The sequence below is a fragment of the Silene latifolia genome, chromosome 9 (genome assembly GCF_048544455.1).
Source record: "Silene latifolia isolate original U9 population chromosome 9, ASM4854445v1, whole genome shotgun sequence".
NCBI lineage: Eukaryota > Viridiplantae > Streptophyta > Magnoliopsida > Caryophyllales > Caryophyllaceae > Silene > Silene latifolia.
Window position 1 is genome coordinate 221,957,435 of NC_133534.1, and position 16,902 is coordinate 221,974,336.

General features: G+C 38.6%; 1 protein-coding gene across 1 annotated transcript; it reads right to left on the reverse strand.

The window, feature by feature from the left end:
* Window positions 1–2,452: 2,452 nt before the first annotated feature.
* Window positions 2,453–13,616, reverse strand: LOC141600434 (DNA gyrase subunit B, chloroplastic/mitochondrial-like). The gene is made up of 21 exons (XM_074420672.1): window positions 13,266–13,616; window positions 12,888–13,026; window positions 12,540–12,620; window positions 12,306–12,419; window positions 12,147–12,203; window positions 11,914–12,015; window positions 10,796–10,946; window positions 10,588–10,664; window positions 10,391–10,501; window positions 10,213–10,283; window positions 9,810–9,951; window positions 9,191–9,289; window positions 8,961–9,089; window positions 8,741–8,855; window positions 6,906–6,973; window positions 6,636–6,749; window positions 6,440–6,556; window positions 5,843–5,896; window positions 5,633–5,738; window positions 3,028–3,158; window positions 2,453–2,946 (listed from the first exon to the last, which is right to left on the reverse strand). The coding sequence occupies exons 1-21, from the start codon at window positions 13,439–13,441 to the stop codon at window positions 2,878–2,880; spliced, it is 2,223 nt and encodes a 740-aa protein (XP_074276773.1). The 5' UTR covers window positions 13,442–13,616; the 3' UTR covers window positions 2,453–2,877.
* Window positions 13,617–16,902: the final 3,286 nt, after the last annotated feature.

Genomic DNA, 16,902 nt, shown 5'->3' on the forward strand with positions numbered 1-16,902 from the left:
TTCTCTTATCATAATTGTGATTCTTATTATAATATTATAGAGTATAAAATTCTATGTGAATAAATTGTAAAATACAATATCTTATTAGACTTTAATTAATTAAAGAGACAACATATAGGGAATAATTTTTTTTTCTAAGACCTTATTCAAGGAAAAATTAATTTTTCATATTTTATCTAGTTTTGCATTGGGTTATCCAAACCTAACTCAACTATATGGAGAGAATTATATTTCAATTAGCTATATAGTGGGAATTAAATTGTCTCATAGTCATATGTAAGGAAATCACCCTGAAAACATAATTACTAAAAAAATCGTTTCTACACACGGTAAAATCATCTCTAAGAAGAATTTGAAAGTTGCAAATAATATATTTCCTCCATTCAACTCCACCCTACCACTTTGCTTTTTCACGTTTGTCAACACGTGTTTTACGCGGTAAATATCATTAGCTACATATTTGCAAAAATTATAAAAGTTAGATATTTTTAATGTACTCGTCAAGACGAATTAAACCAGATCACACATGAATATATTTTCAATTATGTGTTGAGAGAAATTTGCAATTGAATATTTACTTGTGAATAGTGTAGAAAAATGAAATTGTTAAAGTGAAGTTGAATGGAGGAAGTATTATAAAGTTTTCTTAAATTTAGGGTCGTGTTTTTTCACATACGAATTTTACTCTTTTACATACGTCTTTTACAATATTGCCCTTGTCATTTTTTCATTCCTTCGCCCAATTTTTTTTTTTTTCTCTCTTCCTTCATTTCCCTTCACCACCAAGTCACCACCACCACCGCCTCCAGTCAGTCCACTCACCGGGAAACATCGCTCCGGCCGATCTCACGCCTCCCTTATTTCGCACTCTCCTCTCCCTGCCCACACTCCCCTATCATTGCCCCGCACAGCCGCACCCCCTTCCCTGTACTCCTCTCCCCCGCTCCGACCACCACAGACCATCGGACAACCCATCCCCGACCACAGACGACCTTATTCCGCACACCCCCCCTCCCCCTGCTCCGGCTACCACCGCCGGATTCCGCCGCCATACCCTATTATTATTGTTATCACTGTTACCATGATTTTATTATTGTTATCACTGTTACCATGATTTATACAAGTTTTAATTGAATACAATAAATTAAGAGTATGGGTAGGAAGAAGAAGAAACCTAGGCGCTCTGGATTCACCCTACAAAATGAAAGCATTAATCTTTCTGGTAAAATTCTTCCAAACCCAATTGATGATCGTGTCTTTGAATGTGAATTAACCCCTAGATAATCAATCCCTTTCTTTTTTATGCTAATCAAACTAATTGGGATTAACAAGAAGTACATAATTAATTTCACTAATTAATAAATCACATTGGTAAACAACAAAATTACTAGTGGAGAATTATTATCCATTATTCAAGTTTTTAAAACAATTAGATTTGATTTTAGGAAAAAGGTAAAATGTAAACTTTGATTTGTTTAGGTTTAGAAAAAGGGTAGCATATGGAAAATTAATGAAAAAGTGTATGTGAAAGAGTAAAGTCCGTATGTGAAAAAAGATAAACCCTCTTAAGGACCGACATTTTACAAACTAGGAGGTCCTTTTCTTTTAAAAGGAGGTTGGATATATTAATAATACAAAAAAAATAAATATCATCAAAAAAATTAGGTAAATAAAAAGGAGGTTGGATATATTAATAATACAAAAAAAAAAAATATCATCAAAAAAATTAGGTAAATAATTCATTGAAAATGATTAAACAGCAACTCTCCTATAGGACCGTCCTATAGCATATGACTGGCCCAATAGGAGAAAAGTCCAAGGAAAAACATTGAGATATTAAGTTTTTGATTTTATTTTGATAACTTTATACTTTATAATGAAAACTAACATATTTAAATATATAAGTTATTAATTTAAAGTATTAGGTTATTAAAATAAAAGTATTATTTCATATTTTTATTAAGTAATTTTGTTGGGCCTTATGCTATTGGGTTAGTCTTACCTAAATATAAGTCTTATAGAACAATTTGTGATGATTAAAAGAAAATCATATTTTGATTTTTGATAATCTATGGGCTTGTTTGGTTGCCCATTAAAATCATGTGATTTTAAACTTCCTAGGAAGTGTAAAACCATGATGTTGTTTGGTTGCCAAAATCATGGGAAGTAGAACTTCCCACATGAATCTACTTCCTCCATTATGTGGGAAGTCACTCACCAAGCCCCCCTTGGTCATTGGAACTTCCCACATGAATTAACTTCCCACATGCAAACCAAACACATTTTGGGAATTCATATGAATTGGAAATTCATGTGAACTTCAAGTTCCCGGGAAGTTTAGTTCCCTTATGTCAACCAAACAAGTCCTATGAGGTGGGAAGGAAGAGGAGAAAAAGGGGGGTATCTTCTTTATATTTGATGGTCTAAATTAAGTCAAGAATGGCAAATAGCGTTAGTTATGCAAGGCATTTGCAAAAATTGAACCGAAAAGATCAACAATACAAATTTGTTCAATGTCTTAAAGGCCCCCTTAAACGGCAAGGCGAAGAGGGTCAAATGACATAACCTTATCCGTGCGCGAACAACATCAAGAGAATGTTTTCAAATGGCTAATCATGAAAACTACATCGAGAACATTACTGTTATTCCACATGAATTCTAGTATACCCCATAAATTTGATCAAGGTGCTCTGGGTAATCATTTAGTCTCTCTTCTACATCTTCTAAGCAAGATAACATATCTACAACCGGTTAATGGATTAATGTTATCTTTCAATTTGACAAAATCAAAGGACGCCAAAACCTAGACTGAGAGGATCGTGAGAAGTGTTGATGATCCGATCCAAGTTGCATCTTTCGCGACCCTGGTTTCTTCACCTATATGTCTAACTGCTCAAGGTTGATAATATTAGCTGCATTCTTTATGAGCTCCTTCCTAACATCCACCTGAAATCATTCAAGAACAAGTTGTTTTACCTGTCACTTTTAAGCAGAAAGAACAATAGAGTTCACATTATGCTGTCTTACTCGAGACCCCATGAGGGAGGACAAGACGACGTTTGCTTGAGCTGCATCTTCTACCGTCATTCGTTTGAGCATTCGAGACTCGGGGTTTAGAGTGGTCTCCCATAGTTGGAGTGGCATCATTTCACCCAATCCTGTAAAAAAGGATGCAAAATGATTTAAAAAACGAAATAATTGATAATAATAATCCCACCTTTAAACTTTCTTCTTAGAATAATCCCACCTATCATTAATCTCAAAATAATCTCACCTTTACTTACACCTTGTCTTCTCAAAATAATCCTTGTGAAAATATGACCTACAATATCAAGTCAATCTCCCTCTTCCAATTCCATCCAATTCCATCTCCATCTCCCTCTTCCAATTCCATCAATCTCCACTGCCACTACTCATCCTTTTAACACCTCCATAATCAAAATTTCACCATGCCCGTTTCCAATCGATGCCGGCATTCAAAATCGTTTAGCTTTGAGCCTTTGACAATTGATATTTACTCGTTTGGCTCAACTCGGTTGTTCTGCCGAACGACTCAGTACCCTGAAACTTCACCATTCTCATACCCTCTCTCCCTGCTTTTCCTGTCAATGTCTCCCCTCACTCTCTCAATTAATTCCCAAAACCCGTCATATCATTCTTCTTTATTTTTTCAAGAACATTGCTCAAATCACCCAAAATATTGCCCAAAGAATCAACACTGAAATCTTCATTCTTGTACTAAATACTTCTCAACTTTAGCATATAAATCCCCGTGCTTGATTAATAGATAATATTTTTTTAAATAACTACATAAATTAAATTAATCATCTCATAATCGAGAGTACACAAGCGACCTACAAATGGTTTCCACAAAACTAATCAACAAATCCTAAAGATTTTAATTTCCACGGAAATCTTGTATATCCAATAATGGTGATTCCGCCAATATCCAATTACGATAATTATTCGAGTGCTGAGCAATTACGCTAGGGGTGGTGGATTTAAAAGAATAGGGCGGGAGAAGCAAGGGAAGAGTTAAAATCTAGAAAATACAATGGCAGTGACCGTAAATGTTATGAGGGTAGGGTAAAAGATACAAGTATAACTTTAACAAAAAAAAAAACAGAAAAGCTACCGGTTAAACAGGTAACAAGTCATATAGCTTATTTGGAGAAGATAGGGTATAAAGGTGGGATTATTATGAGATTAATAAAAGGTGGGACTATTATAAGAAGAAACATAAAAGGTGGGATCATTCTTGTCAATTTTTCCTTTAAAAAAAAAGTTAATATCCTATACATAATGGTGGGCATTGAGGCATTCTATAAGTTCTACTCCCTTTGTCTCTAAAATACCTTCCATTTTTCTCTATTTTATTGTTTCCATAATACCTTCCAATATTCACTTGTCTTCATCTCATCCACACAATTACACCACTTAACCCACTTGCATCATAATGTTTGGTTCTAAATGTTTATATTAAACGCCTTAAATCATACAATTTCCGTATTTTAGAAAGTATTTGTGAAAGGGAGCATAAAACGAGCTTGAATATAAACGTGTTAAAGTGCATGAAGGAGAATACCATATTCCCATGGGCTAGATCTGGACCGAACCTGTGTTGGATCCATTTTAAGATTTAGATGGCGCAATGTTGATGACATGAGTCTGTCTGTCTGTCCTGATAGTATCAGGTCAAAAGGAGCAGGATTCTGGACCCTATCGAAGAACTATTGCCAACTTAAGTTATTATTTTCATTTAGGGCTTGTTTGGATGAGGGGTTTTGGGGGATGTGAAATCCCTTGTTTAACAAATGGGGTAGGAGGGATTTGGAGAGGACATTTTCCCTCCTCCAAGCCTAATCAAAATCCCTCCAACAAAGGAGAGATTTGGAAGGAAAACTCCCTTCCTCCATTCCTCCTCCCCCTCCCCTCCCCTCCCTTTCCTTCCACTTTTGCTATCCAAACACATCCTTAGCAGTGAATAGTAGATGTTTTATTTCCAAATGTAAAGCTGTTTATTAATACATTATCAGATTATCCAAACAGACTGTTACAGGCATATGGGAATTACCTGAAAAAATACCCAACAACCAATACAACAACAACATTACCCCAGTGCCTCAATGGCTCCCGCAAATTGCGAGGTAAGGGGGGGTCGGATGTATTTAATTTAAGCATCAATTTCCCCAGATAAATGTAAAGATACAAACATTAATTTCATCCAGTTTGGTTTATTAACTACTTTTGTATGTATACGCGGAGCGGAAAATATGATTAGTTGACATCATTTGATCTTCAACGTCAAATGCAAACAATATATTCCCTCTGTTCCATTCATTTGTTTACCTATTCTATTTATGGGTGTCTCATTCATTTGTTTACCTTTCTATATTAAGAATATTTTTGAACGGTAATTTGATCATCCACATAACCTATTGTCCACTTGTTACTCAATAATGATACCCACAGGGCCACAAATGATCCCCTCCTCTTTCCTTGGTCTTTGTGCCAAAACCAAAGGTAAACAAATGACCGGAACGGTGGGAGTAAATGAGATGGAATAGTAATGATTACATAGCTACTTGAAATTATACGAAATTATAACATGTAAGACTGTTTCCTAACTTACCTTTGAATCTTTGAATGTTGTATGAAGCATTTGAAGGGAATGTACTTTCGATCTTTTTCAGTTCCGCTTCATTATAACAATAATAAGCATGTTTTCCCCGTTCAACCTATATGATAAAGGCGAGTAAAATGAAATCGCCAATAGATCTAGTAAAAAAAAGGAAAAAGGCTTGAAAAGTGGAGCAATGTCTGAAGGAACAAGAAAGTGCACCTTGTACAGTGGAGGAACACCAACATATATGCAGCCCTCATCAAACAAAGCTCTCTGCAACCAACCAGTAAATTAAAGCTTGATACGATCATACACAACCTTCCATATTTTTAAGCCGTTCTTCTTTCTTATACACTTTATTTTTGTTTAAAAAATCTCTCATACGTTTGTAACGTGTCTTTCCTTCTCTCTTTATTTTGATGGTTTTCTCATTTTGATATAGTTTTAGACTATGATTTATCGGGTCGACACAAATTGTTTTGCAACTAGGGTAGTTATTGTACTAGCATACACAACTATAACTTGCAAATGCGTCATTCGGGTTGAGTTCGGGCCGGCATCATGTGTTCGGTTAATATTGGATGAGCTATTACTATCAGTCTATTCTGGATTATTAGTTACGGTTCAGATTAATTGGGTCATATTTGAGTCATTTTTAGTTCTTTTGGATTGGGTCATTGTTGAGTTCTTTCGGATTAGGTCATTTATTTTGTTTTGTTCTTTTCAGGCTTTCGTTAGGTCACTCAGGTCGGCCAGTTTCGCTAGGTTTAGGTCTATACACAACTCTCAGATGAAATGATGGACAACTTATCATACCTGATATCTGTAGAAAAATGTCAGCAACAGAGTTCTAATATGAGCACCATCAACATCAGCATCCGTCAAGATAATAATCTTATGGTAGCGTAAATCACCCTTCTTAAACTCCTCACCCTGTCAAAAACTGAGACTAGTAAGCCTATATTGGCGATCATATTATAAAGGTTCAATTAGATAAAAACATGAGTTATACCTTTACTCCAAGTCCCAAAGCAAGAATCAAATTTTGGATTTCTTCATTCTTATACATTGCTGCATCGTCCCTCCTCTCAACATTAAGAATTTTACCCCTCAAGGGAAGGATTGCCTGCAATAACATGTTCAACAGGAAAGCATTACTTGAGTATTTATATTTCAAGAAGTTGTACATTTCTTCAAAGAACTTATGCAGGTTGTAAAACCAATGATTACCCAATTTACAAGAAAGTACACAACTGAATCAGTAATGCAAAGTAAAGAAAACCTGAAAGCGTCTATCTCGGCCTTGTTTTGCACTTCCACCAGCTGAATCCCCCTCGACAATAAATATCTCTGACAGCAAAATTCAAGCACGTGCAAAGGTATCATGTTAAAACTTAAAACTCTCAATTAAAGGACATCTAGCTAAATCTTAAAAGCACACATAATAGTCAGTTATTTAAAAACTGTATGTCATCCATTTATCGCGAATGCAAGAAATAAAACATCGAACCGCCGAAATCCAGATCTGGGTATACAAAAAAAACGGGACATACGAAAAACGGGGATACGGTTAAACCCGGGTCGGTTCTGTGTTGGCAGATTTATGAATTTAAAAACCGTATATGTGATACGGTTTTGCTCAACCCTAGACTTCTACTGTTATTAGAATATACCTTGTTAACTAGGGCTATGTTACTCAACACTTCACTAACACTTCACTAAGCTCGTGTCCGACACGACACAACACTTGGACACTTTAGACCACAAAATAGAAAACTTCGCACAAAAAAGCCGTATCCGATACTCCGACACGTGTCAGACATGACACCGTGTCGAAGAGTCGGAGTAACCCAGAACTAGGGACCTAGGGTCCAACATACCTTACTACAAATTTCTTTTTAATTGTCACAATATTTTAGAGTATCATACAACTATCGAGACCCACCCACACATTGTGCACACTCCGAAATATATGAGAGAGCATAATGTTACAAGGGAAAAATGCACAAGGGATAACATAAAGGCCCGAAGTGATGAAGATGGAAGCAATGCAAACTAATGACTAATGAGCAGAAACATAATCATTCTTTGTCTAAAACTGATGTTTATCGGACACTATAACTTATTAGCAGTACTCTTTTGAAATAATGCACGGGACTGATTTCTAATTTGTCAAGGAATACATATGCATTCACATACAATTAAGTGAGCTAATTGCCTTCCATCTTCCTTTTTTCTAGGGAAAAGAGAAAAATATCTAATGCTCCCTCCAGTTTCCTCTCCCCTGACTTCCACCTTCTCCCACACCAACCCACCCTACTCTCACATCAACCCCATAACCATCACTTCCTGACCCACAACCTCCACTCATGACACCCCCCCCCCCCCAAAAAAAAAACACACACACACACGTCACGACCTATGACCTACCACCATCCACAACCTATGAACCACCTCCCACACTAATCCAGGAAACACCACCACCCACAACCCACGAAACCACACCCCTCAAAACAGCATATTTGTTTGTTGAATCTCTATGGAGAAGATGGATGGGTTGAGTTAGCCAGAGATGTACAAGTCGCAGATCCGCTGGTCAAAGGACATGGTGGTAGGTGGTTTAAGGAAGGTTGGCGAGGGTTTCAGTTGAGGGGTGTTCGCAGAAAAAGGTGTCAAGAAGGGATAATGGTCAGCAGGTGGAGAAGGTGAAGGCTCAATGGCAAGGTGCTGTTGGAGAGGTGGGAGTCATCATGTGGTGTTGGTGGACATGTGATGCTGGGTGGTGGGCAGTAGTGTTGGAGACGAAGGAGAGAGAGGCAGGAAAAGAGAAGTCCGATTTTTTGCAAGCACAAGAGAGTTATTAGGACAGTTTCAGAAAAAACTATATAAAAAAATGTCAAGAAAGAAATTTTTTTGGGGGAAGGGGGGATTCTATTGTAATTTGTAAAGGTACAAGAGACATTTAGATCCAAATATTGGCCATACTTAGAAACGGGGCAATTCTAGTGGACCAAAAATTGATTATGGACAATACCAAAAAAAAGGAGGGAGTACAGAATAGGCAAAATAGCAGTTGGAAAACCCTAACATCATGTGAGGAAAGGTGACAAGGTATACCAGCTTCCTCGGGATTAGTAGCAGAGCAATCAGCAAGTTTTCCAGGAAGAGAAGACGACCTGAGGACACTCTTTTGCCTCACTAATTCCCTTGCCCTTTTTGCCGCCAGAGCAGCCTAATCGAAAACAAGAAAGCCATGTCATTAAGTAATGCACACAGCAAAATACAAATTGATTTTTTGTTGCATTAAGTAGAACAGATTCTGAAATGAAATTTTTACCTTCAGAGCATTCAAAGCCTTAGAAAGGATGGAATCTAGTACATCAGGATGCAACTCTAAATATTCCGTAATATACTCCTGTACACATTGATCAACCACCCTGCGCACCTCTGGATTCCCTAATCTTGTCTGTTGTAACATTGATTATTACAAGATCACTTATCAAAATCAAAATCTATCTTGAAAATGCAAACTGCAATTGGCTCAAAGAAAAGGAGAAGTGAAAGTACCTTTGTTTGTCCTTCAAACTCAGGATTTGGTACTTTAACGGAAACGACACAGGTCAATCCCTCTCTGATGTGCTCACCACTTAGAGTCAAGTCCTTATCCTGAAACCAGAATTGCGCTTTTAAATGACTTCATAAAAGACATCTAATTTTCAAAATAAAGTTTCCCCCGCCGTAATAATACCAAATACAGGAAAAGAAAACCCAACTGGATACATGGGAAGGTATGACGGGAGGTCATCATCAACAACAAACAACAGCATTACCCTAAATCCGCAAGGACACCTGTGAATAGCAGGGTATGAGGGGTTGGGATATATGTGCTCTTACCCTTGTGAGACTGCTTCCCAATAACCATAATGAAAATTATGTCAATATTGTATTGAAACTTAAAACACAGCAAGTTTAGCAAGTCGTTTGGTGACCAAAAGAATCTAAAAGAAAACAGCAACGAATATCGCTGTGCGGAGGGAGAATTTCACCACGCTTTGAAAATTGATTCTCGGCTTCCCACCTCCCACCAACAGTTACAAAAGCAAAAAAAATAATGAAAACAACCAATGAGCATTGATGAGCATAATAATAAGCTAAATATTGGTTTTTTTATTGGAGGGAAGTCCACCTTGTTAGCCTTTGATTTCTTTGCCAAACTGTTCAATGTTCTAGTCAAGGAAGCCTTGAAACCATCAATGTGTGTACCACCATCAACTGTGCGTATGCTATTGGCATATCCCAAGATTGTATCTGAATATGCATCAGAACACCTGAAAACAGTCAAAACAAAATTAGTAGATATAATTCCTCGACCATATAAAGTACAAAAATTTTGTAGATCTTTTCATTATTTTCCTTTTATTCTGAACATTTTGAAAGTAGAGACTTGATCATTTATCACTACTCCAAATATCAAAATTAGATAATAGCACATTACTCAAAAATCAACCAGAGTTATGTAGAATACAATATCACCTAAGGCACACACCCTGGCAAACTAATTTAAGATAGAAGCAGATGAGAAACCCTACCATTGCAAAGCTACATCAATGGTGATACTGTCCATATCCTTTTGGAATGCAACGACATCATGTATAGGGTTCTGGATAACATCCATGTAAATTCAGCAAGTCAAATTCAATAAACTGAGGTAGAGCTAGAATTCAAAAAATTAAATTGATAGAATGATAGTGAAAAAAAAAATTGCACCTTGTCAGTGTTTAGCCACTTCACATATTCAACCAATCCACCGGCATAGTAATATTCATTGTACAAGTTTTCCTCTGGGTCATCAGCCTCTTTGCTAAGAGCAATAGTAAGCTGCATGCAGCATAGAATATAATGAAATCATATTGTATCAGCATAGTAATATAAGATTCAATGTCAGAACATGATCAATGGCTCACCTTAGGATTCAGAAAAGCGAGTTCCCTGATCCTTCCAGCAATTGTATTATAGTCAAACTCAATGTCAGTTGTAAATACTGCAAATCCATTGTTAGGCCAGAAATACACATTAGCAATGAAAAGATGAAGAATTTTGGAGAAACGAAGGCACCATGCAGACTAAAGGCAACACATAGTGCAGAAAGTCCAGACACAAAGTGTTACTTGCCTTCTTTATCAGGCCAGAACCTAATACATGTCCCATGGCGATCTTCGGATTCAGGAACGAGCACATGACATGACAGCTCGGATAAAGGCTTTCCACGGGCATAAATCTGCTTGTACTCAAATCCATCTCGCCAAACAGTGACTTCCAGTGCCTGTAACACACAAGACGATCTTCAAACACAGTCAAATGATAAGGGACTAGCACCACTTGATGACAAGAGCGTTTCACAACTAAGATAGTACTCCCTCAGAATCACAAACACCATTCATTCTCAAGGACACAATTTAAGGGAAACCAATAAAAATTAAATGGTGCACAAGCAGAAGTGGCATAATTATACAAAAGACGATCCAAAAAGTAACCTTGAAAATGGTGCGGCAGTGCAAGTGAACAAATTTTATCTTTAAAATTTACATATCAAAAGTAGACGCACAAAAATAAAATTGAAGATATATCAAACATCCAAACACGGGAAAAGGAAACATAATTGTGAACTGGAGGAGGAATAAGCGGTGCTAAGATTTTAATAGCTGGCAACAACAGAGATGATGCTGGGGATAACAAGAGACTTCATTCACAAGTACTCAACAGTAAATTAAGTGCCAATTGATACAGAAGAGACGCTTAGGTCAATGTTTAAAAGGATAGCCTACGTGTCCAGCTGTAGAGCATACTATCAGAGTAGAGACAGATCAATAAAAGAAAACTACAAAATAGAGCTACTTTTTGCATCTGAAGTATGTGAACTCCTCGCAAGAAACAAGGCCTGCAATGATATCATATCTGGAGATATCACCACTTTATGCGTTTAAAACTACAATTTCCCACATTACAATGGTAAAAACATAGAAGATATGTTGTAACGTTTGTTCGATTCAGTTAAGAAAAAGGGTTCAAACTCGCCGAAACAAATGAACTCCGCTTTATTTTGGACTCTTGGGTTTGGGGATCAGTCGATTGAATCTGAACCATGGATCAGTTGTTAAAGTGTAAATATTTGCCTCCTTTCTATTGTCAGAAAATGCTCATACTTTTATCTTTTATGGATAAAAGATATCTGGTGGAGAGGCGCAGAAGTTACTAGGAGAAAATAATCAAAAACTTAGATTAGTACCTACCTCAGATAACGCATTAACAACTGATAGACCGACCCCATGTAATCCTCCAGATACACTATAACCACTACTAGAACCACCAAATTTGCCACCTGCATGTAAGACCTGCATCATTCAACAACACAATAAACAATTACTGTTTGTCCTACAAGACACATCCTTCAGCACTAAACTTGATGATCTGTAAGCAAGAGTGTGATAGTATTAAAAAGTAGAAGTCTAATAAAAGGTTTTACCGTTAAGACGGTCTCTAGAGAAGATTTATTTGTTGCAGGATGAACATCTGTAGGAATCTGCAAGACAAAAATGATTAAAAACCAAAAACAAAGTTTATCATGATTCAAGTTTACGAAATACATTTGAACAGAAAAAAATGCATAGCTTGTGTTACTTACCCCACGCCCATTATCAGTAATGCTGACAGAATTATCAGCTAGCAGCACAACATCTACCTTTGTAGCAAATCCTGCTTGTGCCTCATCAACAGCATTATCCAATATTTCATAAACCTAAAAAATCCCATATTAGAGTCTTTTTGAGCTTGACTTGGTTATCCACTCATATAATTTAATCATAAAACCTAGCGACTCAATTAGAATAGCTTCAATGTAAGAAAAAGACCCACATACCAGATGATGCAAGCCTCGAGGCCCTGTACTTCCAATATACATTCCTGGCCTTTTTCTAACTGGATCTAAGCCCTCCAACACCTGTGTTAATAATCCACATGTAAGCAGAAACTACGACATGAAACATCTCAAAAGACATGATACAATGACACACAAGCTAAGTGAGAGTTTAAACACAGTCTACAATAGCCACTAGACCAGCGCAAGTCATCGGCACGTCTAGTAGTTATCCAAGGTGTTTCAGTAAGTACCGTGTTTTTTTTAAACATATTTTTCAAATTTGAAGACGATATAAATGCACAACATTACAATTTACATGCCAGCAAAAATCAACTGCTCAAGTATCACCTGAATTTGCTCAGACCCATAACCCTTGCTTCCCTGAGAAGGCTCGGCAGCGGTGCTATAGGACATAAATGCTCTTGGAAACGCTACATTTCGAATCAATGGTTCACTGGAAACCCTCTTCAATGTACTAAAGTTTACCCTAAAACCAACAAGTTACAGATAAATAAATAAAACCTCGCTAATTTAATCCTGTATTCAAAATAAATAAAATCAAACATAAATTACACAAAAGGGTAAAGATTAAAACTTTGAATGGATACGAGTATTCTACAAAATACCCACAATATAAAATCACTTCATTAAACATATAAACCCATCAATTTAAGTTAGTCTTCAACAATATTGCAACAAAAAGAAAGGAAAAGGAAAAAGAAAAACCTGCGAGATAAGGGGATAAGAGCGAAGGAGGAAGAGAGAGAAGGAGGAGAAAAAGAAGAAGAAGGGTATGAATGTAAAGAAGGAGATGAAGAGAGGAAACGAAGAGCAGAAGAAGAAGAAGCCATGAAAAGTCTGAGAATCAAGTAGCGAGGTTGTTTGGGAAGGAGAAGCGCCATTTTAACAACTCCCTTTCATACAAACACTTGAAAACGACTTGTATGCTTGTGTTGGCTGGTAAAAGTAAAACCCTGCGTTTGCTAAAGGATAATATAAACCCAGGGAGAAAGCAAAGGAAAGAAAGGTGATGAAAAATTGAAAATCAAAAACAAGACTGGGTTAAAACCTAGAGCAATATCAAGTTACTTTTACCAAATTGTTAGATAGGTTAAAACTTTAGAGTTTTTTTTTGTGAATAACCCCTTTTATGTACAAGTTTTTACAAATAACCTCCTTTTATGTCCATTTTTACAAATAACCGCCTTAAATATCACTTAATCCAAAAAATTGTCACCTACTAATGAATACGCTAACGAATTTTATAAAACCCGATCCTATATACGACATTACGACTTGAACTTATGCAATATACCTAAACTACCCTTACCTTAACACACCCCCACAAACACCCTCCTACTTTTACTCCTTTCAATTAAACCTGAAAAGCCCCAAATCAACCCATAACCCGAATTGCAATTCATCTTCACAGCTTCCCCAAATTCAGTGAACATTTGCTTACTCCATCTGCAAAAGTTTATAAACTTCTTGAGTTGTTTGATGGTGGTGGATTTAAGGCGCAAAACAAGACGTAGCCAAAATAGTCTTCGATGTGAGATCGCTGAGATGTAGTACTGGAACAATAGCAGCATAAATTTTGCTTGTTTCAGGCTTGGGTTTCGGAAGGAGTTATATGTTGGCTTCATGGTGGAGAGGACGAATTGTTGGTGGTGTTTATGGTGGAATTATAATGGTGATTGATAATGGAGAAGTGAAAGTAGAGGGTCGTAATATAGGTTTTCATGGTGGATTAAGTGGTGAATTGGGTTGATAATGGAGATTAAGGAGGTTTGGGATTAATTGGAAATTTTAGTCAACTGGAAATGACGAAGAGCTTAATAAGGTAGCAGGGAGTGTTGGTGATTTTATTGGAGCATTTGCCAAACATAGACTTTGTTGCATATGATTCATTTCATTTTATCTTAACCTGTCTTGTCAGTCGTTTTCTCGCTCCATTTGGAACTTAAAGAAGTCCAATTAGTAAGCTAAATCATACATTAAACAGACAAACTAAACCTAATTGAAGCTTGAGTCGAGTGAGGAAGGAGGGAGCAATTGAAATTGAAGTCCAAAAGTCGTGTGGATGCTACCGTTAGAAGGACCAGTGATATAGTAAGGGGAAAGAGGGAGCAATGATGAACAATTGATTTGGGTGTTGAATATTTCAACGTGATTTGGGAGTTTAGAATGGGTGTTAGTTGGGGTGTTAAGGTAAGGGTAGTTTAGGTATATTGCTTAAGTTTAAGTCGTAATGTTGTATATAGATCGAGTTTTATAAAATTCGTTAGTGTAATTAATAGTAGGTGGCAGTTTTTGGATTAAGGCCCTGTTTGGTAAACATCGGATTAATATGAGCAGAAACAGATTTAAAAAGCAGATTTGACTAGCATAATGATTTAGCGGGTTTGACTAGCAGATTTATTTAGCAGAATTGTTTTAGAGTTGTTTGGTAATTGACAGTTTTAGATTAGCAAATTGTTTAGATTCTTTGTAAAATGACTGATGGGGCATATTCTGCACCCGCTGACCGAGTCAACATATTGAGCAAGGTCAAAGATATCCAAAGCAAGTCAACACCTTGGACAGCCTAGCCGACGCCACCTGTCGGCCTGCCACTTGGGTCTCGGCCAGGCAACTAGCCAGCCGGGGCACATATCCGCGTACTCACATCCAAGACCCCTCGGCCGGCCTGACATGGGTCCCTCGGCCGAGGGTAGAGCGGTCTTTCCACCTGCTAGCCACTTGGCCACTTGGCCACTACGTGACAAAAGGTGAAAGTCTATAAATACTCCTCAACCCTCATTGAGGAGGGGATCCACATTTTAACCTAAGAATCACTATTCATCTGGTAATATCTTCCTTATCTCTCTACAATATACACTTAGCCAAGTAACAACAACTTATCTCTCTAAGTTTACTGACTTGAGCGTCGGAGTGAGTACGCTCGGCCAAAGCCGAGCCCTCAGTTTGTTCATTGTTTCAGGAGAGGTCAAGGGAGGAAGTCAAGCAAAGACGTCATTCTACAAGCTACGAGTGGTAACAATACTTGCTCTGGAATTACACCCGGAACAATTGGCGCCGTCTGTGGGGAAAGATACTAGAAGCTAGTCACATTCATTCCCAAACACAAAAAAACAAAACCCACCCAAAAAGCTAAGAAGATGTCGAAACAACAAGAGGTATTCGTAACTGACGAAACCGAACTCTGCCAAGATACCGTCCACAATTCTGGAGTTGTGCAACCCTCCACCGGCCGAGTAATCCAACCGGAATACGGGATGCCATTAATACCAGATACGCCGCTGCCCGCCGACCAAGTCACCATCATGGGACATGTGGTTGATGCAGCAAAACTGAAGCTACTCCTGGACCTAATTGGTAGTACGCCGGCTCACACTGTCACACCGACAAGAGCGGCGGAACCCGTCCAAGAGACCAGGGCCCAAAAGGTGACTCCGAAAAACTTGAACGGAGCACTAGGGGAAGCTGACCCTGCCAAGACGCCGGGGGAGCCCAGAGTGCCAGTGGTAGACCCGAGTCCATCCCGCACTCGCGGGAGGACGGCGTCGCCGCGGCACCAACGAGGCCTACCCCAGAGGAGCGAAAGAAGTCCGACTCGCCAGAGTTGGAGAAGAAGCCCGACTCACCAGAGTCGGAGGAGAAGCCCTTCCCGCTACGAGGAGAGGAGCCGGACTAGGAATGCGAGGAGCCGATCGCCGCGTGTCGTTCGACACGTGGTCAGACAGCCCCTCAGTGCCTATGTCCTTGAAACCGCCGTGCCAACTAAGCTGAAGTTGCCGGCGCTCACATACAAAGGGGATAGCGACCCCACCGACCATGCCGAGGCTTTTGAGTCGTACATGTCGGTGTGGGAACAACCCGACGAAGTCTGGTGCCGAGTCTTCCCAACGACTTTGCATGGGATGGCTCAAAGTTAGTACAAGGGGCTGCCCGACGGCTCGGTATACTGTTACGCCGACCTAAGGGACGCCTTCTTAGCCCAGTACTCTTGCAATAAGAGGAGGGCCGTGGAGACATCGGATCTCCTGACTATCAGACAGGAGGGGGCGAGTCTCTACGAAGCTATGTGAAGAGATTCGATGCAAGGTTCGAGCGTGATTCGAGAGATTAATCTGGGCGGCGGCCGACGCCGATGAAGGGCCTCCGAAAGGCGAGCTCAAAAATGAGCTGATCAAGTGCGGGGACCTCAACCTGGACTCCGCCAGAAGAATGGCCGACCAAACCATAAAGGTAGAGGACTATCACAAGACCTGGGTGAGCCACAGTGAATCTGAGCACTCAGAAAGGAGGAGCCGCCTGGGCAACGAAGATGAATGACGCCGTGACGAGAATCGGTCACGGC

Coding starts and splice junctions, on each gene's coding strand:
- LOC141600434 (XM_074420672.1), bottom strand. CDS start 13,441: ATGGCGCTTCTCCTTCCCAAACAACCTCGCTACTTGATTCTCAGACTT. Junction 10,502..10,587: donor TCGCTTTTCTGAATCCTAAG/GTGAGCCATTGA, acceptor TGCTGCATGCAG/CTTACTATTGCTCTTAGCAA. Junction 5,739..5,842: donor GTGTTCCTCCACTGTACAAG/GTGCACTTTCTT, acceptor TTTATCATATAG/GTTGAACGGGGAAAACATGC.